Consider the following 24,739-nt stretch of genomic DNA (forward strand, 5'->3'; position numbering starts at 1 on the left):
TACAAACCAGGTCTCGTTTTATTCATGTATCACACCTCTATCCAATGATATTGTCTATTTTGGTATACAGGTGTTTTTTTTTTTTTAATTTGTAACATTTCCATGTTATCTGTGTATCATGATTAAAAAAAAAAAAACTACAGTATATCATTGTTCTATTTCTTCTTCCAATTGTTATTACAGCATTGTTTTACAAAGTAGAATATGATAGAGTGCTATTTTCCATCCATCCATCCATTTTCTTTTTCGTTTATCCTCACGAGGGTCGCGAGGAGTGCTGGAGCCTATTCCAGCTGTCAATAGGCAGGAGGCGGGGAGTACACCCTCAACTGGTTACCAGCCACTCGCAGGGCACATGGAGACAAACAGCCGCACTCACAATCACACCTAGGGGCAATTTAGAATGTCCAATTAATGTTGCATGTTTTTGGGATGTGGGAGGAAACCGGAGTGCCTGGAGAAAACCCAAGCAGGCATGGGTAGAACATGCAAACTCCACACAGGCAGGGCCGGGATCAAACCCGGGTCCTCAGAACTGTGAGGCCAACGCTTTACCAGCTGCTCCACCAATCCACCGTGCCGCCCCAGTGCTATTTTCTTGACCCCAAAAAGTTTTTTTTTCTTATTGGGGTTGGTGGAACAGAATCATGGCACTTCCATTCATTTCAACAGGGAAAGATGTTTTGAGTTACGAACATAGTCACAGAACGAATTGCACTTGTCTCTCAAGCCAACACTATATAACAAAGGGTTACTTTTTCAAGTGCCGGCTCCCCCTTCAAGAGGAGGTTGAGGGATAGTGAGAAAAGTGTAGAGATTCCAACAGGACAATCCGAAAGGAAACGATGGATGTTCGATGTACTCAAGGCAGTAAAAAAAAATGTGCTCACTACTTCTTTGAGCGCTATAAAAATGTCAAACTCACAACATAGTTCAGTGTACGGGGAGTGATTTGGACACTTTCAGCCCAATCTGACTCCGGATACACAATGGATCAACACTGGCCAGGTTTTGTTTCTGAAACTGAGCCGCGGTGCACTCTGGGTCGTAGTCTGACAGTGAAGCCGAGCCAAATATGGCTGCTAACCTCAGGCAGCGTAAAGAGCCTTCAGATGTAAGCTTATGAATGAAGTTTTTAATTGTAAAAAAATCCCTCTCGCCGACTCGCAACGGTAGTGCTGATCCGTCCGTGGATGACTTAACACGTTCGCTCGCCTCCACTGAATTACAAACAAGTGAGGTTAAAGTCTCGTATGAATTCCGACGAGAAGGAGGACTGTGAGTGTGCGCCACCACAGGCCGACATTAGCCCAGAAGGAGGAGCTGACAGGTGGGTATGGAACGAGGAAACAGCCGGGGATGCTGGGAGCGCTAGCTGGTTCTTTTCTTCACTGCGCGTATCGTTTGGCTTCTCTTTTCACGCCAGTGTCCAACATTTTATCCATGTAAATGTGTCACTGTGGTTCTAATAAACTAGTAATAAAAAGTAAATTCATCTCAGTCGGTAAATTCTTTGCTCTATTAGCTTGCTACATTAGCTTGTTAAGCTACTCCAATAACATTTCACTTATATGTGAGTGTTTACTCTCTAACTGTACTTTTGTGTTCAGTGTCTCTTTCGTTAGACGACGGAATGTTATTCTGAACGCATATTCATAACTACATTCATTTGACCTAATGTTAACGTATGCTGGCTGGCGCTTTGCATCTTCTCGACTTGGGGTCTCCGGTGCTGAGACAGAATGATCGTAATATAACTTAATTTTCAAATTAATGTGTACCAACATACCCACACTGATTGGAATGTTTACAGCGTGCTAAATCTTATTTTGGTCTCCGTTTTTTTTTCATTAGAGAATACAACGAGCCCGAAGTTGAAAACCCAGAAGCAAGCCGAATGTAAGTGATTTTTCAAACATTAAAGTCATCCTATATACACCTGAATGTCTATTCAAACGGGACCTTAATGACAGAGTGATTATTACAGTAAAATTAATGCCAATATCCGATCCAAATGTGGTTGTGTTTATATTGCTGCAACTTTCTTGGACTGAGTAAAATGAAATCCATCCATTTTCCAAGCCGCCTATCCCCACAAGGGCCGCGGGAGTGCCAGATCCTAGTTCAGCTAACCAAGCAGACACTAAGTATCTAGTAATATTGTTTGTATGTGGGTGGGAAGAGTGGGTGAGTGGTTAGCACGACTACCTCACACTTCTGATGTTTTGGGATGGAATCTCTGCTCCACCCTTCCTGTGTGGAGTTTGCATGTTGTTCCCGTGAAAGATTGGGGTTTCTTCAGGAACATCAACATGTACCCCGCCTCTTATCCAAAGTCAGCTGGGATGGACTTCAAGCCCACCCTTAGTTAGGATGAGCGCCAGAGAAAATGGATGGATGGATACGTTTTTTGTATGTATTTGGGCTCACATACATATTTTCCTAGTCTCTAAAAACTACATTTTGCCACTCTTTTGACAATGCTGATTATCTGGCAGGCAACAGTCAACGGCTTTACTGATAAATTGGTGAGAACTTGTGAATTTGCAAAGATTAATGGTAACAACTAGTCTTTTAACATCCTCGTCGTGAAGCAAAAGTTCTGATCATTTTAGCATGCAGCAAGATTATATGAACTCACCTCTGGATAGTAAAGTTTGTGCAAGGGTAATGTTGTGGTCCAAGCTGATCCACCAATTGTATAGAATCTGTACATTACATTTTTCAAAACACTATATCCTAGTCAACGTTACGTTCCTGAAGGAAAATGAAAATGTTTTCTTAAACAAATTGCAAGATGTAGATAGTTTTTTTTTTTTTTTTTTACATTTCCCATGTATAGGGAGAATTGTCAATGGATCACTGCCATACTGATTTTAACATAAGACGAGAATTCACAATACCACATTGCAAAAAATAGACCAGCCAAACATGACCATAAACACGTGCGATAACATTAGCATGAGCCACCAATGTAACATTGACTAATATAAACAACTCACTCACTCTGCTAGAGTGTAACTAACCTAAGAAAATTGAATTTGAAACTTACCTTCATAGCTCTTCATAGTTTGACACACAAAATGGAAGCCTTTTCCCTTCTTGGCTGTGAAATTAGATGAATTTGCTTTAATGACACGACTCGCTGTATTTTGGCGATAATTTTCGGTATGTCTTAAAGTGATTTCTTGAAGAAAGCGGTCATATTACTTCGAGAGGGAGGAGCTGGGAAAAAACGAGCTGTCTGAGTCCCTAAAACGGAAGTATGTGCCATACAGTATATTGCATACACAATGACACTGGACATGCGTCATGCTTTTATAGTACCCTTTTTCTTGTGACCCTTTTTATTCCTTGCTCTTTTGCCACACATAGGAAGCGAGCGGCTGCCAAGCATCTAATAGAGCGCTATTACCACCAGTTAACGGAAGGCTGTGGGAATGAATTGTGCTCCAACTCCTGGTGTGCCTCGTCTTCTGACTTCTGCCGTATGGACAACAATGCGGCAGCTGTCAAAGCCCTGGAGCTCTACAAGGTCAATGCAAAACTATGTGACCCCCATCCCTCGAAAAAAGGTACTGCTTCGGGCTACCTTGAGAATTCTCCGTGTAGCAATACCAAGATGAACCATAAGGATCTCCACTCCATACGAGACAATTTCAAAGGTTAGTTGAAAATCAAATGGAAGTTAAGTTTATTACATAATTCTGTCTTCCTATGACTATTTTTGCTTGTACTTTTGTAGCCCATGTCTATAACCACAACCCACACGATTTGAAAAGTTGTTGAAGATTGAGCCCATTGCATTCTACTCCACATTTAGCATTTATCTTCATCCAAAATTCACTTATGAGACAGCAGAAGCTCCTTATTTTCCTTATGTATGAGTTTGTTGTAAAAAAAAATGTTTACAGTGACTAAATGTATAATTAGAGGAATACTCCGCTGAACAATGAAAAGCCTTAATCCAACAAGTCATATCGTATGTACTGTACCTTGAAAATTTGAGGTTAATCCGATATTTAATAGTGTCTTTATCAGCAATTACAAATTTTCATGGGTGCCGTCATTTGGCGAGTCACATGACTTAAAAAACAGGAAGTGGCGTCTCCTGTGTGCCTCCTGTGCGCAAACACAATCACAGACAGAGCTGATTTCTCGGATTTATCCTCATCTGCTAAAGAAACAGCATATAAATAAAATAATTTTCGTTTGTAAGGATGTCAAAATATTCATGATTTTGTGAAATTCACAGTGCCTTGATATAGCCTTGCCTTGTCTTAGCATAAAATATTGAATTGTTGTGCTTAAACAATAGTTTTGTGCCATCTGTATGAAGCCAATCCACTTAACCAAGCTGGTACAGTGCTTCAGTTCCTCTTGTAAGTGGAAACACATCTGATTCGACACGTACCCCGTAAGACTGTGTGTGTATATCAAACGAAATATGCTGACTTGCTGGCATGACCGCAGTGTTGAGAAGAGTGCATTAGCATTAGACCTTGTCTTGTTGTACTATATTTGTCAGAGCATCGCTTCACAACTGACTGGGCAAGTTGTTCACGTCAGCCTCTGTACCAGCCAAACACTGACCTATGGGTCGGGATTGGTTACTGTGGACCTCTGCTTGTTGAAGCAAGCATCCCGGCTCGCGGGTACAACCGGCAGGAAGGCCCGTGAATTGCAACTCTGCATGTCGCCTCTCCACCAAATTGTAGAAGCATATTATAACAGCAGCACCCTTTAGTGGTGTACTTGTAAGTCGAAAGTCATGGGTGAATGAACATCACACGTAGAGGGAATAATTTAAAGTTAGTTAAGGTTAAAACGTAGAGCTCCGCAGTTACCTTCATTGAGTCCCAAAAATGAAATAGGTCCACTCCATACCACTGCAAAAATAAATTCTACATACTTCCTTCTCTTCAAATCTAGTTTCTAGATTTCAAATTAGAACAGGTTTCAAAATGGTCAAGAATTAAGATATTGGGAGTTTCCAGACACTGCTGGTGTGTTGCTGGTAGCTCTGAAAATGCTGCCTCCCCTGACCTTTCAGCTCTCTGTGAGATTAAAGTGAGGCTACTTTCGTCTCTCACGGCTCCTAAGTGGAATTTCTAGTGACAGAGATAGCACCTGCTTTCACGGGATGCCGAGAAGCACCCTCATAATGACCATAAGCCGCTCTGCCAGGACAATTTTCCCTCCACTGAAATTCAGCGGGACAGTACACCTCCATGGCTGCCTAATGCCATATGCGGCCACAGTACGTGCTCCAATTCCAGTGGATACATTTTGCCCGCCTGCCTCCCCGGCAACAGTAAAGCTGATTTCCTTAACACTGTTTTACTGGACCTCTGGCAGCTTATAACCATGTTCGGGGAGGCGATGGACCACGAAGTGGTGGATCTCATCCAGTTCCGATGTCGCCCAGCCACTGCCTCACAGCTCAACTCTTGGAGGATGGGAGGACACGTAGCCCAAATAACATAAAACACAGCTGCGATAGGCACTAGCACTCCTGCAACCATTGTAAGGATAAGCAGCTTGGAAAATGGATGGTTGGATCATAACACACTTCAGGGACTTTTTTTTCGGCTTGTAACCATAATTTATCGCTAATTGCATGCCTGAATTTGATGACCAATTGCACACCCTACCGATAGTTATCAGTCAGGTTGTAATGATTGAGGAAGTGGCCTTTCCAATGGTATTGGGGTCCGTTTGCCGATGCCTCGAAACATAATGTGCGTGTTTGGAGATCGGATGAGAGATAAAACACATTGCACTTCAGGAAACATAATTTACAGAGTGGTCATAGTTTCATGCCCAATTGAATGCTATGCTGGTTGAACTGTGAAGTGTGAAGTGTGAAGTTGGATAAAGTTATTTATGACCAAGGAAGTGCAGTGACACTGAATGGCCACTTCATGGAATAAGTGTGCTTGGTGTTTTATAGTGGTGGAGCTGTATCTTTGTGACATCACAAGTGTACTTTTTATCTCCGTCCACAAAATGAGGAAAACTTAGAAGGTGAAAAAGATTAACCATTCTCTACAATTCTGTACTGCATTGTTATCAGTCTTTGTACGTGTCTACCACTTACCTTCAAACATATTTAATGTATTTAGAAATAAACAAGCACTGACGTCTTGGGGCACTTTAATGGCACTTCAATTTACATGAGTGCGAAAATGTGATTGGATATGTGTCCAGTTCAGGGTGTATCCTGCCTCCTGCCCAAAGATAGCTGGGATAGGCTCCAGCGCTCCTGTGACCCTTGTGAGGATAAACGGCTCAGAAATGGATGGATGAACGGATGTGTAGATTGTGATATTGTCTTGGTTTTGGATCTTGGCATTAGAAGCATAAGTCAAGGCACAATTACACCATTGTGCTGAAAAATAATTGCGCACCTGGGATGCCAATGGTTTTTAGCATGACTATAAAAAGACACTAGACACAGGTGATATGTTTTTTTGTGATTGTATTACATGAAATCAGACTAAATTGAACCTTTTTGTGTTCTTATTGCCCCTCTAGTTTTGACTATGATTTTGTCATGCCTTATTTTACAGATGTGAATTACCTGACGGAGGAAAAAGTGTATGAGATCTTGGATATCTGCGGTGAGAAGGAGGATTACTCCCCCCTCATCAGAGTAATTGGCCGAGTGTTCTCTAGCGCCGAGGTCCTGGTACAGAGCTTCCGACGGTCAAATCCTCACACCAAAGAGGAGCTCAAGTCCCTTCAGGAAAAGGATGAGGACAAAGATGAGGACGAAAAGGAGGCCGCTGCTTGTTCGACCACAGCCATGGAAGAGGACTCCTCCACCTCTTCTTCATTGTTGCGGCTTGGAGAGGGTTCATCTGTAGACAATGCTGTCCAAAAACTGGCGCCCGATGAGGTGACGGTAGACATCGAAGCGGTGCGCCGGGTGTACGAGCGCCTGCTTTCAAATGAGAAGATAGAAGCTGCTTTCTTGAACGCGCTGGTCTACCTCTCACCTAACGTAGAGTGTGACCTAACGTACCATAATGTTTATTCTCGTGACCCAAATTACCTTAACCTGTTTGTTATAGTGATGGAGAACAGCAACCTCCACAGTCCAGAGTACTTAGAGATTGCCCTCCCACAGTTCTGTAAGGCCATGAGCAAACTCCCACTGCCCGCTCAGGCCAAACTCTCTCGACTGTGGTCGCACTACACCACTGAGCACATTCGGCGCATGGTGGAGACCTTCCAGCAGCTAATTACCTACAAGGTGATCAGTAATGAGTTCAACAGCCGCAACCTGGTAAATGACGATGACTCTGTTGTGGCGGCCACCAAGTGCTTGAAGATTGTCTACTATGCAAATGTGCTGGGTGGCGACCTTGATAGGGAGCACAATGAGGATGAGGATGAGGAGCCTATCCCAGAGTCCAGCGAGCTTACCCTGCAGGAGCTGCTTGGTGAGGAGAGGCGGAACAAGAAGGGTCCTCGGGTGGACCCGCTGGAGACTGAGTTGGGCATCCGCACCAATGACTGTCGCCGGCCACTCATCCTCTTCGAGGAGTTCGTCAATGAGCCTCTGAACGAAGTGCTAGAAATGGACAAAGACTACACTTTCTTTAAGGTTGAAACTGAAAACAAATTCTCCTTCATGACATGTCCCTTCATCCTTAATGCTGTCACCAAGAATCTGGGCCTGTACTATGACAACCGCATCCGCATGTACAGTGAGCGACGCATTACGGTGCTGTATAGCTTAGTGCAGGGCCAGCAGCTTAATCCGTATCTGAGGCTAAAGGTCCGGCGGGACCACATCATTGATGACGCTCTTGTCAGGGTATGTGTGGTTCAGTCCTGTGCTTTCAAAGATTTGACCACGTTGATAACTTTATATAAATGTAATTATAAGTATATTTCTAAATAGCTGGAAATGATCGCGATGGAGAATCCTGCAGACTTGAAGAAGCAGCTATATGTGGAGTTCGAAGGAGAGCAAGGTGTCGATGAAGGAGGTGTTTCCAAAGAGTTCTTTCAACTCGTAGTTGAGGAGATCTTCAACCCAGATATTGGTAAGCTATCCCAACTGTACTGAAACATCTCTAAAACCCAAGCGGTTCCGGTCATTGCAGCAAGCCACAGTACAATTTGAAACCGGAATTCAAGCAGGTGTGTCAAGTACACTGTAAAAACTGGGCTTTAAAAAAAAAAAAGAACAAAGTAAGTAAATTAGTAATTAAGGCTGGACAATATTGGAGAAAAAAAAGTAAGCTTGTGATCTACAGTTTATACTGGGACCTGCAAAGTCTGAACTAATAGGGGTGGGAGGGCGGATGTCTGATGGTGAACACCAGTGGTCGAGGATGGCGTCAAGCTAAAGAAGGAGTCCTATCGGGCCTTTTTGGCCGCTGGAACTCCTGACGCAGCTGACGGGGACCGGCTGGCCAAGCAGAATGCAGCATTGGTGGTCGCTGAGGGCAAAACCTCAGGCATGGGAGGAGTTTGGTGAAGCCATGGAGAAAGTCTTCAGAGAGCTTTGAGAAAATTGTGGTCCACCATCCGCCAACTCACGACAGGGAAACTGCACCATCAACATTGTGTACAGGCGGGATGGGGCGCTGCTGACGTTGACTCGGACGTTGTGTGTTGGTGAAGAGAATACTTGGAAGACCTCCTCAATTCCACTGATATGCGTTCCCATGACAATGAAGACTTTGGCTTGGTAGTCTCCCTTTTTAAGAACAGGGGCTGGAGGTGTGCTCCAACTACAGGGGGATCACACTCATCAGGGGTACTGGAGAGGAGGGAGGGGGAGTATGGTTTTCATCTTGTCTGTGGAATAGGGGATCGGCTCTACACCATCGGCAGGATCCTCGAGAGTGTATGGGAGTTCGCCTAACCAGTATACTTATTTTTTGTGGACATGTATAAGGTGTTTGTGTCCCTTGGGGAGTCTTGTGCGTCGTGCTGCAAGGGTATGGGGTACTGAACCCTTTGGTATGGGCTGTTCGACCCCTGTATGACTGGTGTCAGAGTTTCGTCTGCATTGCTGTCAGTAAATCGTTTCTGGAGAGGGTTTGACTCCACCAACGATGACCTTTGTCACCGATTCTGTTCCTTTTTTTTTATGGACAAAATTTCTCGGCTCGGCTAAGGCCTAGAAGGGGATTCGATTTGGTGCCCTCAGTATTGCATCTCTGCTTTTTGCACGCGATGTACAGTGAAGTAAATAAATATTTGAAAACCCTGCTATATTGCAAGTTCTCCCACTTTGAAATCATGGAGGGGTCTGAAATTTTCATCATTGGTGCATGTCCACTGTGAGAGAGATCATCTAAAAAGAAAAATCCAGAAATCACAACGTATGTTTTTTAACAAATTATTTGTGTGATACAGCTGCAAATAAGTATTTGAACTTCTGAGAAAACCAATCCTAATATTTGGTACAGTAGTGTTTGTTTGAAACAGAGGTCAAACATTTCCTGTAGTTGTTCACTAGGTTTGCACACACTGCAGGAGGGATTTTGACCCACTCCTCCACACAGATCTTCTCGAAATCAGACAGGTTTCTGGGCTGTCGCTGACAAACTTGGAGTTTCAGCTCCCTCCCAAGATTTTCTATTGGGTTTAGGTCTGGAGACTGTCTAGGCCACCCCAGAACCTTGATATACTTCTTATGAAGCCACTCCTTGCTTTTCCTGGCTGTGTGCTTTGGGTCATTGTCATGTTGAAAGACCCAGCCACGACCCATCTTCAATGCTCTGATTGACGGGAAGAGATTGTTCCTCAAAATCTCACGATACATGGCTGCGGTCATCCTCTCCTTAATACAGTGCAGTCGTCCTGTCCCATGTGCAGAAAAACACCCCCTAAGCATGCTGCTACCACCCCCATGCTTCACAGTAGGGATGGTATTCTTGGGATAGAACTCATCATTCGTCTTCCTCCAAACGTGGTTAGTTGAATTATGACCAAAAAATTCAATTTGGTCTAATCTGACCACAAAACATTCTCCCATGACTCCTCTGTATCATCCGAATGGTCATTGGCAAACTTAAGACGGGCCTTGACGTGTGGTGGCTTAATCAGGGGAACCTTCTGTGCCATGCATGATTTCAAACCATGACATCTTTGTGTACTACCAACAGTTACCCTGGAAATGGTGGTCCCAGCTCCCTTCAGGTCTTTGACCAAGTCCTGTCTTGCAGTCCTGGGCTGATTCCTCACCTTTCTAAGGATCATTGAGACCCTATCTTGCACGGGGCTCCACCCCAATTGAGATTGACCGTCATGTTTAGCTTCTTCCATTTTCTAATGATTGCTCCAACAGTGGACCTTTTTTCACCAAGCTGCTTGGCAATTTCTCCGTAGCCCGTTCCAGCCGTGCGGAATTGTACAATTTTGTCTCTGGTGTCTTTGGACAGCTCTTTGGTCTTGGCCACGTTACAAGTTTGAGTCTTACTGATTGTATGGGGCGGACAGCTGACCTCAAACAGGTATCTGATTCAGGATAATACATCGAGTGGAGGTGGACTTTAAAAGGCGGACTAACAGGTCTTTGAAGGTCAGAATTCTAGCTGATAGACAGTTGTTCAAATACTTATTTGCAGCTGTATCACACAAATAAATCATTAAAAAAAATCATACATTGTTATTTCTGGATTATTCTTTTTAGATGATCTCTCTCACAGTGGACATGCACCTACGATGAAAATTTCAGACGCCTCCATGATTTCTAGGTAGGAGAACTTGCAATATAGCAGGGTGTTCAAAAATTTATTTTCTTCACTGTAGTTCTATTGGCTTGAAGCCGTGATCTCCAACTCTCTCTTCAGCGGTTGGCAGCAGAATGTGAAGCGGCTGGGGTGAGAATCACCACCTCCAAACTGAGACTCTGGTCTTCTGTTGGAAAACGGTGGCCTGCGCTCTTTAGATCGGAGTTGAGATCATGACCTAAATTGAGGAGTTCAAGTGTCTTGGGATCTTGTTCACAAGTGAGGGAATCATGGAACAGGAGATCAATAGGCAGATCAATGCAGCATCCACAGTATTGCAGACTCTGTATAGGTCTGTTGTGTTAAAGGAACTAAGTTGAATGGAGATGTCCTCACTTTACCGGTCGATATGCGTTTCTATCCTCAACTGTGGTCACTCGCTCTGGGTCGTGACAGAAAGAACAAGATCCTGGATACAAGCGGTTGAAATGAGTTTCATCCGCTGGGTGTTCGTCTCTCTGTGAGAGAGAGAGAGAGAGGGTAAGAAGCTTGATCAACCAGGAGGAGTTCAGAGTAGAGCTCCTGCTCCTCCACATTGAGAGGTGGCTGGGGTATCTGATTCGGATGCCTCCTGAACGCCTCCCTGGTGAAGTGTTCCTGGCATGTCCCGCCGAGAGGTGACCCCGGGGACGACCCAGGACATGTTGGAGCCGCTACGTCTCTCAGATGGCCTGGGAATACCTCGGGTTCCACCCGGACAAGCTGAATGAAGTGGCTGGGGGGAGGAAAATCTGGGTGTGCCTGTTACAGCTACTGCGCCTGTGACCTCACCTTGGATAAGTGGTAAAAAAATGAATGGATGGAAGACAATCTTATGAGATTGTCCTTGGGTCTGATGTTTGTTACGAATGGATTCCTCTTGTTTTTAGGGTCCCAAACAACTATAGACTATCCTAAATGATTTAGTTCAATATTGATGACCAAAACTGTTTGAATCCCCGTTTTATTTTTGTATTTGCGGGGTCTGAAGCATATTATATAAAATATTTTTGAGTGTAAAAATCTGTGTGTGGACCAGGCCTTACCTTCACCTATAGAATAGTGGTATTATTCTAAGATTAATTTATTTTAACCAGTCATAAAATCTCAACAAACATTTATAACACCTTTATTGACAATTTTAAGGGAGAAAGTGTTTGAAGTGAAATCCTCTTTTATAAAAACTGCATGATTTGGAAAAAATACCTTGGAAGACAAAGAACTTGTATGTTTATTAATTTCATTATTTTTACTCTTCTCACAATGTACACAAAACTGCACAGAAATGTGCAGCTAAGTGGAATTAAGGCTTGCATATTAACCCTATGTGTTGTTTTCCTTTGGCAGGCATGTTCACATATGATGAACTAACCAAACTCTTTTGGTTCAACCCTTCATCATTTGAAAATGAGGGCCAGTACACACTGATCGGCATAGTTCTTGGCCTTGCTATCTACAACAACTGCATCCTGGATGTTCACTTTCCAATGGTGGTCTACAGGAAGCTGATGGGCAAGAAAGGAACCTTCAGGGACCTTGCTGATGCCAACCCTGTAAGTGTCCAATTTTCAGCAATTAAAGTTTATATAACTTAAGATCACCATTTATCTGACTTGTTGAGCAGATTCTGCACCAGAGCCTGAAGGAACTTCTGGAGTATACGGGCAGTGTGGAAGAGGACATGATGATCACGTTCCAGATTTCTCAGACAGACCTCTTTGGGAACCCACTTATGTATGATTTAAGGGAAAACGGGGATAAAATTCCAGTTACGAATGAAAACCGAAAGGTGAGCCACGCCAACATCTTGTAAAGCAGGAACTGGAAAGATGATTATTTTCGTTCATTTCATTATATTGTGTGCAGGAGTTTGTGGCTCAGTATGCGGAATACATGTTGAACAAAAGTGTGGAGAAGCAGTTCAAAGCATTCAGGAGAGGTTTTCACATGGTCACCAACGAGTCGCCGCTCAAGTACCTTTTCAGGCCTGAAGAAATTGAACTACTTATATGTGGGAGCAGGGTGAGATCACATATAGTGTACATCATTGAGATCAATGGCCACTTGATTAGATACACCTGCACCATCTAAATGAGGTCTGATTAGTAAGCACTCACAAATTCTGCCTTTATTACATTTTATTCCTCTGGCTGTTAAACAATACAGTAAACCCTTGTTTTTTGCGGTTTAATGGAACCAGAAGGACTCTGCGATATGTGAAAAATGATGAAGTTGGAAACCCCAGGAATTTTCGTATGTGCAGGTACCAGAACAAGGCTGACGCGTTCGGCAAAAAACATACCCCAGTATTATCTGGAATACGTGATAGAGAATCGACTTCAAATCTGCTAGGTTCATCCGCCATTTTGGAAGCTTGTGGGATATGGCAACTCTAGCTAAGGGGGCAGAGCATAAGATTGCCAGTCGGAAACGGTCCATTAATGCAAGTGTATTTTTTGAAGTGGCAGCTCAATGTGTATTAATGAACCAGTCTGTAGGTTTAAATTTCTGTTTTGTTCATTGTCTAGAACCTGGATTTCCTGGCACTCGAAGACACAACGGAATATGACGGTGGCTACAACCGAGATTGTCGAATCATCAAGTAAGCTAAATCATCATCTAATGGTTGTAACGCCCATGGTTTTCAACATCTTGAACAATTTTAGAAATTGTCAGAGAGAAAAAAATGGACAAATATGTCCTTGTAATTATTGTGTGTCGTGATAACTAACACGGTACACCAAACACATTATGATACCTCCTTCAATGGTTGCAAAAATCTGCTTGCAAATTTCGGGTGTCCTTAGCCAAACTGATGTTTAACACAATGCACATACTGGCAGTATATACCTACTAGCAGCCGTGCCTTTAGTGTCCACTATCACGCCCAGCCTTCCCCCTTTAACAGCCCCATGCTCTTCTCAGTCATGTCCGCCTTTCCTCTATATAAGTAGTATGTCGGCCGGAAATGCTCCCAGTCAGTCAAGGGGCGCGCTCTTCAAAGTCATGCAACATTTACAGATTTTGTAACTTAGTGCACACATAACATGCATTAAAAAAGCCCCATTCATTTTGGTGAAATTTTAAGACTTTTAAGTGTGCCTTATGGTTGTGAAAATACGGTATATATTTACAAAGAGTGCATAAATGAATCGTTAATGCTCACTGATTCACAATACTTACTCTTAAAAAATTCAAACTGCTCATAAGATTTGCAACAAAATAATGAATACATTTCCGAAACTACTTGTAATTATTGACACCAGAAAAATTGTAATAGCTGTTTTTCATGGATTTTAAAGACAATTATTGTGGTACGTCTTGTTTAAGATCTAATGAGGTAAATGTGACTTGTGAACTACAATAAGATTGACAAATGTTTTTGGGGGAAAAAATGTGCGTTACACACAAGAATTACAGCTCCCCGTATTTATGACCCTCCACTGACTGACATTTTTAACTTTGCTTTTCTTCTTCTTTTTTTTTTTTTTTTTTTTTTTTTTTTTTGGTGCTGGCCGTTTAGGGAGTTTTGGGAGACATTGCACTCTTTTGGCGAGGAACAGAAGCGCTTGTTCCTTCAGTTCACCACAGGCACTGACAGGGCACCCGTGGGCGGGCTCGGCAAACTGAAGATGATTATCGCCAAGAATGGGCCAGACACAGATCGGTGAGTCCCATAATCCCACTGCAGGGGAATACGGTTTGGGAATTTATTCTCTGTCAGAATAATGTCCATTTACTATTACACTATTTGTCCTCTGCAATAATAGGGTTACAGATTTCTGGCAATCTTCAGAGTTGGAAACTTTCCATTCTAATTTATCTGAATAAACCAGGAATTTACTAAATGTAATTTTGGATCTTAAAGTGTAACCTGAATATGAAGTTGAGGAAAATACTGTATATTGTAGCCTAATCCTGCCCAAAACAACCAGGTTTCATGCAGATACAGTGGTACCGTGATTTTGGAATGCGCCAGTTTGTTTTCCTGAATTACTAGCACTCTGCCCCCCGAGAGAAAATTTCAGTTATGTATTTGGTGCCGCTTGAGCAAAGTGGAAAAATTGGTACTGCAACAAGATTCGACTGAAGCGATCTTGGATCACAATTTGTGAGTAAATATTTGCATTTTAGGCCTTTATAAAAACCCACTGTAAAGCAATACTATGATTCACAGATTGTTTTTTCTGCATTGGCCACATGCCATAATAGATATAGCTAATTAAATCGCAGAGACTGCCCCAAAAAACAGTAGTCAGTCATAGAGCAGTAGCGCGTGTCCTTGACAGGGTTCGCACGCGGCCCTAAAAGTCCCTATAAACCTCTAAATTTTCGAAGGTGCATTTAGGGGCTTTGTCCAGTTAGGGGCCGCCGCAGTGTGTCGTCCTTTCCATTTAAGATTAATTCCTCCATCCTCCTTTCCAATGCCAACTGACCTCAAGTCTTCCCTTCACTCATCAATCTTCTCTTTAGCATTACTCTAACCGCCTTGCCTGGCAGCTCCATCCTCATCATGGTCCTACAGATTTACTCACTCCCTCTCCACTAGATGTGTTGAAACCATCAAAGTCTGCCCTCCCTAACTTTGTCTCCAAAACATCTAACCTTGGCCATCACTCTTATGAGCTTTTTTCTAATTTTATCCAACATGGTCACTCCGAGAGATCACCTCAAAATCTTAATTTCTGCCACCTCAAGCTCTGCTTCCTGTTTTCTCTTCAGTGCCACTGTGCCACTGTCTCTCATTTGTACACCGTAGCTGTCTTCATCAGTGTTTTATAAATTTTGCCCTTAATCCCACAGAGACTCTTCTGTCACAGAATACACCTGACACCTTCCTCCACCTGTGCCAAGATGCTTGGACTTGTTTCCTCTCTTCCTTACCTAGCTCACCATTGCTCTGGACTGTTGACCCCCAAGTATTTAAAGTTTTCCACCCTTGCTATCTCTTCTTTACTGTATGTGGCGTCTTCCCCCTCCACCCCTTCTCATTCATGGAACCCCCCCCTCCAGACTTGGTGCACACATAACATACAATATAAGGCCCACATGGAAACTGGAAGGGTCTAGGGGCTGATCCATTTCCATCTCGACGTTAAACTCCTCCGTCACACCTGCAGCACATTTCAGCACTGTTCTGCTCCCCCCATACATGTCCTGTACTATTCTGACATTGCATCTCTGCCACTCAAGACTTTCACGTGCTGTACCACAGGTCTTCTCTGGATACTTTGTCATAGGCTTTCTCTAGATCCACAAAGACACAATTTAGCTCCTTCTGACCTTCTCTGTACTTCTCCATCAATACCCCTCCGGGCAAATAATACATCTGTGGTGCTATTTCTAGGCACAAAGCCATACTTTTGTTAGCAAATACTCACTTCTGTCCTGAGTCTAGCCTCAACCACACTTTCCCATAATGTTATTGTGTGGCTCATCATTTTTATTCCTCTATAGTTCCCACAGCTCTGCACATCACCTTTGTTTTTAAAAATGGGAACCAGCACACTTTCCTCCATTCCTCAGGCATCTTCTCACCTGGTAGAATTCTGTTGAACAAGATGGTCACACACTCCACAGCCATCTCTCCTAGATACTTCCATACCTCTACAGGTATGTCATCAGGACCTTTCCATTTTACATTTTTTGTGCCTTTCTTTACTTCCCCTTTCCTCATCATTACTACTTCCTGGTCCACTATACTTGCCGCTTCTCCTCTTCTTTCATTGATTTTCTTCATATCAAATTCTCAAAGTATATTGGTACCTTGTGATTCGAGTTTAATTCGTCTCAAGACAGAGCTCTTACCTCAAGTTGATCTTATGTCAAACCGGATTTCCACATTGAAAATAATGTAAACGTTATTCATCCATTCCAGTCCCCAAAATGCACCTCTTTTTTTTTCATTTTCCACATCTTTAAATAAGAAAAGTGTATTTTTAAATAAATATTGTATTGTATCGTCTAAAAACTTTAAAGAAAATGGAAAGGAACTGCTTTTATAATGTCCACTTACCTTGGAGATGAGACGACTTTTGGTAACAGTAGATACTGGTGAAGGTGGGGAGTAGAGAAGGCCGATGTAGGATGTTTGTGGAGCAGAAGGTTTCTCAGTTACTTTCACTCTGTCTCTTCTTCAGAGTCTATCTCTGAACTTAATTGCAATGTTTTTCTTTCACTTTTGCTGAACTTAATTTGTATCATTTCACTTAGTGCTTAGCTTAATGTTCTTCACACTTAATGAAATTAAATGAACTTAATTGCTTCTGTAATCTTTTTTAATTATTGCTGAATTATCTTGGGGTCTTTTCTCTTGCGCAGCTTTGGCCTTTTTTGCACCACATTCTTCTCTGTCAACAGATGGCCATTTAAAAAAATATATGGATCCATGGTTTATTTGTGCCTCTTTTTGACTGTTTCTGAAATGTGTAAGGCACGTGTCATTACATAGTACCAAAGGACTACCAGTTTCTTAACCACAAAGTCCAAAACTTTCTCCCACACGCCAACACTTCATCTTGGTTGTAGAGCTAACCGCCTCTGACTCCTTGTCAGAACTCTCATGCAACACCTCTTATGCTGCCGCAACTTTTGCTCCTTCAATTCTTATGTTATCAGATCCTTCGTTGCTCTATCACTTCAAAATAATTTTCGTGCTCTTGCCTAGCGTTATTGACTTAATGGATTCCTTCTGAGTCAATGATGCTGTAGTGGTACACACGCCTGCCTTTGGTGCGGGCAGTCTGTTGTCGATTCCCACACAGTGATGGTGTTGCTATCTGCCCTGCTACTGACTAATGACCAGTTCAGTGTGTAGTCTGCCTTTCGCTCAGCGCTAGCTTGGATAGGCTCCAGCTCTCCTGTGACCCTTGCGAGGAGAAGCGGGTTGGATAATGGATGGATTCCTTCCATTCCTTCTTTCTTCCTTCTGCATAAGAATCGTACATGTTGAAATACAGTACCTATAATTATGAGTGTACCTCTTTTAGAGTGGAGAGGGGGGTCGCGTAAAGTAGGCCAGGCGGGCGAGTTTGTGGCGGAGCAGGAGCTAGTTGTTAGTGTTCGTTGCGTGTGCTGCTTCTTCTTTTTTTACTTTCGGATTGTCCCACTTGGGATCGCCACAGCGTTCATCTTTTTCCATCTACGCCCATCTCGTGCATCTTCCTCTCTAGCAGCCACTGTCCTCATGTCTTCCCTCACAACATCCATCAACCTTTTCTTTAGTCTTCCTCTTGCTCTTTTGCCTGGCAGCTCCATCCTCAGTACCCTTCTACCAATATACTCGCTCTCTCGCCTCTGGACATGTCCAAACCATCAAAGTCTGCTCTCTCGAACCATGTCTCTAAAACATCCAACTTTGGCTGTGTCTCTGAGCTCATTTCTAATCCTATCCAACCTGCTCACTTCAAGCGAGAACCTCAACATTTTCATTTCTGCTACCTCCAGTTCTGCTTCCTGTTGTTTCTTCAGTGCCACTAAGCCGTACATCATGGCCGGCCTCACCACTGTTTTATAAACTTTCCCCTTCATCCTAACGTAGACTCTTCTGTCACCGATACGGATTTATATGTCAGCTCGGCAGCGAGTTCTATCTTATAAAATCCGTATGTAAATTGGCTCGTATGTCAAGGTACCACTGTATTCTTTCCATCTATCCAGCATGCACTAGCACCAATCAAAATGTTTCCTTCTCTATCCTTAATCACCCTCATCTGCTCCACATCCTTCCCATCTCAATCCCTCTATCTAGCCAATGCGTATAGATCTTTTTCCTCCTTCTTTAGTGTCCAACTTGAAATACATGTCACCATACGCCTCTTGTTTGGCATTTGCTACCACTATCTTCGCCCTACGTCACGTTTCCATCTATTCCTTTCTCATCCACTCAGTCCTCTGTGGCAGGCTTCTTTTTAGCTAACCTTTCCTTGTATGATTTCCTGTGTTGTGAGGTTCCAAAACCAATTCTCCTTTTCAATGTTCCTACCACAAGGATACATTAAGTCCTCTCCTGCCTGTTTTTCTGCTCACCTTGGCTGCATTGGTCCAGTCTTCTGGAAGCACCACCTGTCCACCAAACCACTGTTTCACCTCTTCCTGAAAAGCCACACAACACTCTTCCTTTCTCAGCTTCCAACACATTGTTCTCTGCTCTGCCCCTCTGAATCCCCCCGCACAAATAGTCTTCTTTTTGTAATCTTACACACTATCCTCTCGAACCACACTCTCCCCTACCATACCTTACAGTCAGTAACGTCCTTCAGATTACATCATCTGCACAAGATGTAATGCACCTGCATGCTTCTCCTTCTACTCTTGTAGGTCACCCTATGTTCCTGCTTCTTCTAGAAGGAAGTACTTACTAGAGTCATTTCAATCCTTTTTACAAAGTTGACCACCATCTGTCCATTGAGTTTTTCTAAGCTACTTAGAACTACTTTGTCAAGCTCCTTCCAGAATTTCTCCTTCACTTCTTGGTCATGTCCTACTTACGGGGGATAGCCACTAATTAGAAAAAAACATCAGTTTCAAGTTTAAGCCTCATCACTTGATCCAACACTTTTCACCTCTAAGACATTCTTACAATCAGCCCACTCCATTTCTCTTCCCAGCTACACATACAAGAATTTGAGCCCCGCCCTAAACATCAAGCCTTACTGCCTTTCTACCTGCTCTGCTGAACACACAATATATCAACCACTCTCCAAATCAACGTCAACCAAGTCTTGAGCGTTTCCTGTCATAGTGCCAACATTGAAAGCTCCCACTTTCAGGCTCTGTGGTTTCCTCTTCTCTTTCTGCTGAAGAACCCGTTTCACACCTCTCCTTTATCTTCAACCCAGGGTAGCTGAACCTCCACCGCCCCCCTGTAGTTTAACCACACTGGTTGCGGTCGTTGTTAACCCAGGATGCAACCGATCCGGTATGGAATTCTTTCTGACAAGCACACTTGAAAAAACAAGTTACAAATACAACGATGCCTTGGTTCTCGAACACAATCCGTTCCAGAAGGCTGGTTGAAAACCAAAACGTTTGAAAACCAAAGCATGTTTTCCCATTACAATGAATGGAAAATGTAATAATGTGTTCCAACCCTTAGAAATGTTTTTTTTAAGCGATTTTTTTTTTTAAGCTTTTCCTGATAATAAACTGCATAATAGAAACACATGTATAGTTTAAATACTTTATAAAATTTAATCATTTAGGAATTATATTTATTTTTTGCTTGAAATATATGCTTTAGCCTAATAGAGTACGCTAGGCGGGGAGTGCATTGCCGAATCTGTAGCGACTCAGCCACCAACCTTGTAAACCTTTTTTGTTATTAACAAAAGTGCAGAATAACTTTAAACAAGCAGTAATGAGGGGGGGGAACTAATTGTTTTTTTATTTGCACAGAAAGTATGTAACATGTAAAAAAAAATAATAATAACTTGCAACAAGAGGTAGGGTTAATGGAACAAAAGAAAAAAGCAGTGCAAAAAAACTGTTTCAAATTTCGGTGGGGCACCAGCAGTTCCACTTGGCTACTTTGGAGCCATGATCGGGGGTTAATATTGCTCAATTGGAGGAAAAAAAGTCACTACCGGGACAAGTCCGTTTTTAGAGGAGTGTGTGGGTCAACTGGTTGCGTCGCACGTGTCTAAATATGAAAATTTTCGTTCGAAAACCGCGGTACCACTGCAGTTTTTTAGCTCTAAGATGGGGAGTTGGGTTTTCTGTGTGTGTTTGTGTGTGTATGTGGGTACCAGAATGTTTAAAATATGTCACCAGGACAGTATTTATTTTAATTTTTTGCATCCTTGAGACAGAAATGACAAGAGTACAAGTGTCTCTTAAGGAGTAAAACTTTATGCTGCACAAAAACATTTTTATTGCAGTACGTAGTTAACATTCCTCACTCAGTGAATCTTCTGCTGGAGGAAGTGGCGCTGTACATGACTGAGTTTTTTTTTTTTTTTTTTACTTTTGAGATGAGTTGGGTTTTTTTGTGTGTATGTGGGTACCAGAATGTTTAAAATGTCAAAAGTACAGTATGTACTTATACTTTGCATATTTGAGATAAACATTTTCATCAGTACAAGTGTCTAGTTTTGGGAGATTAATGTTGTTGTAGTGTATTTCTTCCAATTGTATCCAAGAATTGCACTCCTCATTGAGATAAAACCATTTGATGAGATGTTGTAATTGGTTAGCTAAATAATATTGTTTAAAGTTGGGAGCATTTAGGCCTCCCTCCTGTTTGCTTTTCTTTAGAGTCGGATTGATTCTATTTTTCTCATTTTTTAATAAAAATATCCCATCTGAATTTATGGTTTGAAATCATTGAATTGTGGTCTTAAATGGAGTCATTGAAAATAATTTATTTGACGTAAGATTTCTATTTTAGCTATTCTTCCCCGTAATATGTGCAAGTTATTCCAGCGTCTTAAATCAGATAAGATTTTTTCCAGAAGTGGTGTGTGATTTAGATTAGATTACTGTAGCTCTGTAAGATTTGATGAGATATTAAAGCCTAAATATTTAACATTTCTGATAGAAATACGGTAATCTGGGATTTGATCTGCAGGAGTCCATGAGTTTTCTAATATTGAGAGTGGGCATCCTTGTCTGGTTCCTCTTTGTAATGCAAAGCTTTGTGAAATAATCCTGTTTACATAATAATGTTGCTATCTAATGTATTAATAAATCTTAGAAGCCAAATATGCGAAGAACTGCACACAGGAAATACCAGTTGACTTTATCGAAAGCTTTCTATGCTCAAGTGATATAATTGACTTGAGGCTTTTATGCTGTGACGTGCTTCTTAAATTTAGCAGTTTGACCTTCTATGAAGCCTGTCTGGTCAGGATGAGTTTTCCACAGAAGTCCCTTTTCAAGTCTCGCCGGGAGGGCTTTCCAGATAACCTTATCTACCTTAATCAGTGATAAAAGACCCCGGGGAAATTACCCCGGGGAGTGGGGTCTTTACCTGACTTTAGCAATAACTTAATTGCAGCTTTGTTCATATGGCTACTAATTTGACCTTTGTTTATCTCCTTGAGTGCTCTTTAAAAAAAAGTATTGGCCAAAAATCTTTGGCTTCAACAGGGATTCTGTCTAGGCCAAGGGCCCGTCCTGATTGGACATTTTTTAATGCATTATATAGTTCTGTAATGGTTAAAGGATTATCAAGGCTGTTGTATGTTTAATTGATGAATGTTTAGACCCTTAATAAAAGTTTGTCGCTGGGTTGTCTGAAGATGCGTACAAGCCGTTATATAAATATCTTATCTTGGATAGCTGTAAATGCGGCACGGTTGCGCAGCTGGAAAGCGTTGGCCTCACAGTTCTGAGGTCCCGGTTTCAATCCCGGACCCGCCTGTGTGGAGTTTGGATATTCTCCCCGTGCCGCTGTTCGTTTCCTCCGGGCACTCCGGTTTCCTCCCACATCCCCAAAACATGCAGCATTAGTTAGACACTCTAAATTGCCCCTAAGTTTGATTGTGAGTGCGGCTGTTTGTCTCGATGTGCCCTCCGATTGGCTGGCAACCAGTTCAGGTTGTACCCCGACCTCCTGCCCGTTGAGAGCTGGGATAGGCTCCAGCATGCCCCACGACCCTTGTGAGGATAAGCGGCAAAGAAAGTAGATGGATGAATAGCTGTAATTAATAAACTTTATTGGGCTGAAGTTGGTTCGCAAGGAATTTTCCCAATTATTGTGTTCAAAGTTGGTGTATCTTTACGGTTTAGAAGAAAATCTTTCATTTAGATAAAATGACGAATTAATCTTTTGCCCTTTGATGGTTCGATTCATTGAATTCTTCTTTGAGGGGTTTAATTTTTTTCCCCTCAATTCCATTTTCAAATTTTTGTCCTTGCGTTTCATACTGAAGACATTTGGATTTCAGCTCAAAAGATGATCATAAGACAAAAGTTCCGAGTTCCAACTTTTATTTCATGGTATTTACGTCTTGATTTGTTAAATAACTCAAAACAGAGCACCTTTTGTTTGAAGCCACCTACTTTTCAAGTTAGCAAAAAGTATTGGAACAGACATAATTAAATCAACTTTTCCCCTCTACAGGTTGCCAACATCTCACACTTGCTTTAATGTTCTACTGCTGCCTGAGTACAGCAGCAAAGAGAAGCTGAGGGAACGACTGCTGAAAGCCATCACCTATGCCAAAGGGTTTGGCATGCTCTGAGCCCCACCCCTCAAACCGGCACAATACCACTCGTACCACCACCTGCTCTAAACGCACTGCGAATAGACTTCTTTTCGATCCATCTAGCGCTGCCGCCTCCCTCCGCCCCTTTTTTTTATGTGACACAATGTAAGTGGCAGCGGGACAAGTTAAGTCCTTTTACTGTGCCTGCATTGTCAAACAGTCTTTCAGCGTAAGCACAGGGATCTCCTGCTTAAACGACCCACATCCACTTGGCATGGGTGTGCTGTTGCCTCCCGCTTACCTTTTTATGTACAGAGAGGATGATTTTTCTATTTATTTTAGGTTTAACCTGGATATTTTTTCACATCCAACAGTAAAACAAAAGTTAATAATCTCTGAATCATAGGATGAATAACTCATTATCATCCAGGATTGTGAAACAAAAAAGGTGTCCCGCTGAACATTGTAGAAGAAAGTTACAAAAATAAAACACAATACTATAGCCTTTCCTGAATTGTGAATTTCCCTGTTCCGGGACTAATAAAAGCTTATCCCATTCTTATTATTGCTCTTTAAAAAAAAAAAAAAAGAATATAGATCAATTATTCCCATTTCCCTCTAAAATCTGTTTTGTTTCTTTTGCGGGGATGGGGCGCCAATCAGGCTGAGATCGTGTCAGAGCTGTGTAAGTGCACTTAGACTTTTTTTTTTTTTCGCCCCAGAATGTTTTTTTATTTTTTTTTTTTGGGCCACAGGTCACTGCGATTGTCTGAAACATTTTTTAGTTACCATGTCTTCCTGTGTTGACAGAACCAATTAAATTAAAACAAAACAGTATTTATATATCAGGACGGTTGGGATGATGACAAACCAGTGTACATAATACAGTTTGCTGATTGGCTGAAATCCATAAGGCACTTTGTGTTGTCTATTTCTGCTGTAAATAGATTTCATGGGCTAACCTTTCAGAAGTGAAAATGAAGTCCTTTGCTGTGATGATAGTCCTCGCTACCACATCATTGAGGGTCTAATTTTCCATTTTGAAAATTTGACTCTGCAGGTAGTCAATGGTTTCTGCACCAAACCCATCCAACCAAGGGGCCTTACACAAACTGTTCTTGGGAAGCAGAGAAAATGTCTCAATGACTGATTTAGTCGGAACTAAGGAGTTTACCCTCACCATTGCCTGGTTGATAGATGAATTAATAGGTGTGCCCCAATAGTTTTCTCATCACTGAGTATGTACACAGAGGATGTAGTGGTTATAAATTTTTACACACTCCTGTTCAAATGCCATTTTTTCCATATAAAACATAAGATAAATCACTTGAACTTTTTCCACCACTAGTGTCAATAACCTGTCCAAGAACCTGAAATCTTTTAGCGAGGGGATGTAAAATAAGGGAGATAATGTTGTCGTACATGTCCGTACCCACACATCCTTTGTGACTGCTCAGAGTTAAACCCATCACTTTCAAATTTATATGGGGTCAGCACACACCTGCAACTATTTAAATAAAGTGCCTATTATTAACCCCAAATAAAGTTCAAATGTTTATGTAGTTTTTTTTTTTGTGGTCACATCTAAACACAGGCAATGGTCTGAAGAGAGTGTCTACGTACAGCATTGGAGGCATTTCATTGTTCACAATTATCACTGAGAAGGAGAATTAAAGAATTTCTAATGAAATATAATCAAGTGGAAAAAATATGGTACAACAGTGACAGTGCCAGCAACTGGACGTCCCTCCAAAATTGATGAAAAGCTGAAAGGAAAACTAAAGGAAGGCTGCCAAGAGACAACATTAAAGGAGCCACAGGAGTTTTCTGGCAAACACTGGCTGTTTAATA

General features: G+C 42.1%; 1 protein-coding gene across 4 annotated transcripts; it reads left to right on the forward strand.

Moving 5' to 3' along the window:
• Positions 1-1,006: 1,006 nt before the first annotated feature.
• LOC133509410 (ubiquitin-protein ligase E3A) lies at positions 1,007-24,507 on the forward strand. 4 transcript variants are annotated; one of them, XM_061836369.1, is made up of 12 exons: positions 1,022-1,330; positions 1,855-1,899; positions 3,182-3,263; positions 3,376-3,665; positions 6,573-7,825; positions 7,913-8,057; positions 12,087-12,292; positions 12,364-12,528; positions 12,606-12,761; positions 13,268-13,341; positions 14,263-14,406; positions 22,804-24,507. In XM_061836369.1, exons 4-12 carry the CDS (start codon positions 3,491-3,493, stop codon positions 22,922-22,924), a joined length of 2,439 nt encoding a protein of 812 aa, XP_061692353.1. In that variant the 5' UTR covers positions 1,022-1,330; positions 1,855-1,899; positions 3,182-3,263; positions 3,376-3,490; the 3' UTR covers positions 22,925-24,507. The 4 variants fall into 4 exon arrangements, with proteins under 4 accessions (XP_061692327.1, XP_061692353.1, XP_061692337.1 ...); XM_061836343.1 differs by lacking the exon at positions 3,182-3,263 and having other exon boundaries at positions 1,007-1,114; XM_061836353.1 differs by lacking the exon at positions 3,182-3,263.
• The last annotated feature ends 232 nt before the right edge of the window (positions 24,508-24,739 follow it).

Source organism: Syngnathoides biaculeatus, chromosome 2 (genome assembly GCF_019802595.1).
Source record: "Syngnathoides biaculeatus isolate LvHL_M chromosome 2, ASM1980259v1, whole genome shotgun sequence".
Lineage (NCBI taxonomy): Eukaryota > Metazoa > Chordata > Actinopteri > Syngnathiformes > Syngnathidae > Syngnathoides > Syngnathoides biaculeatus.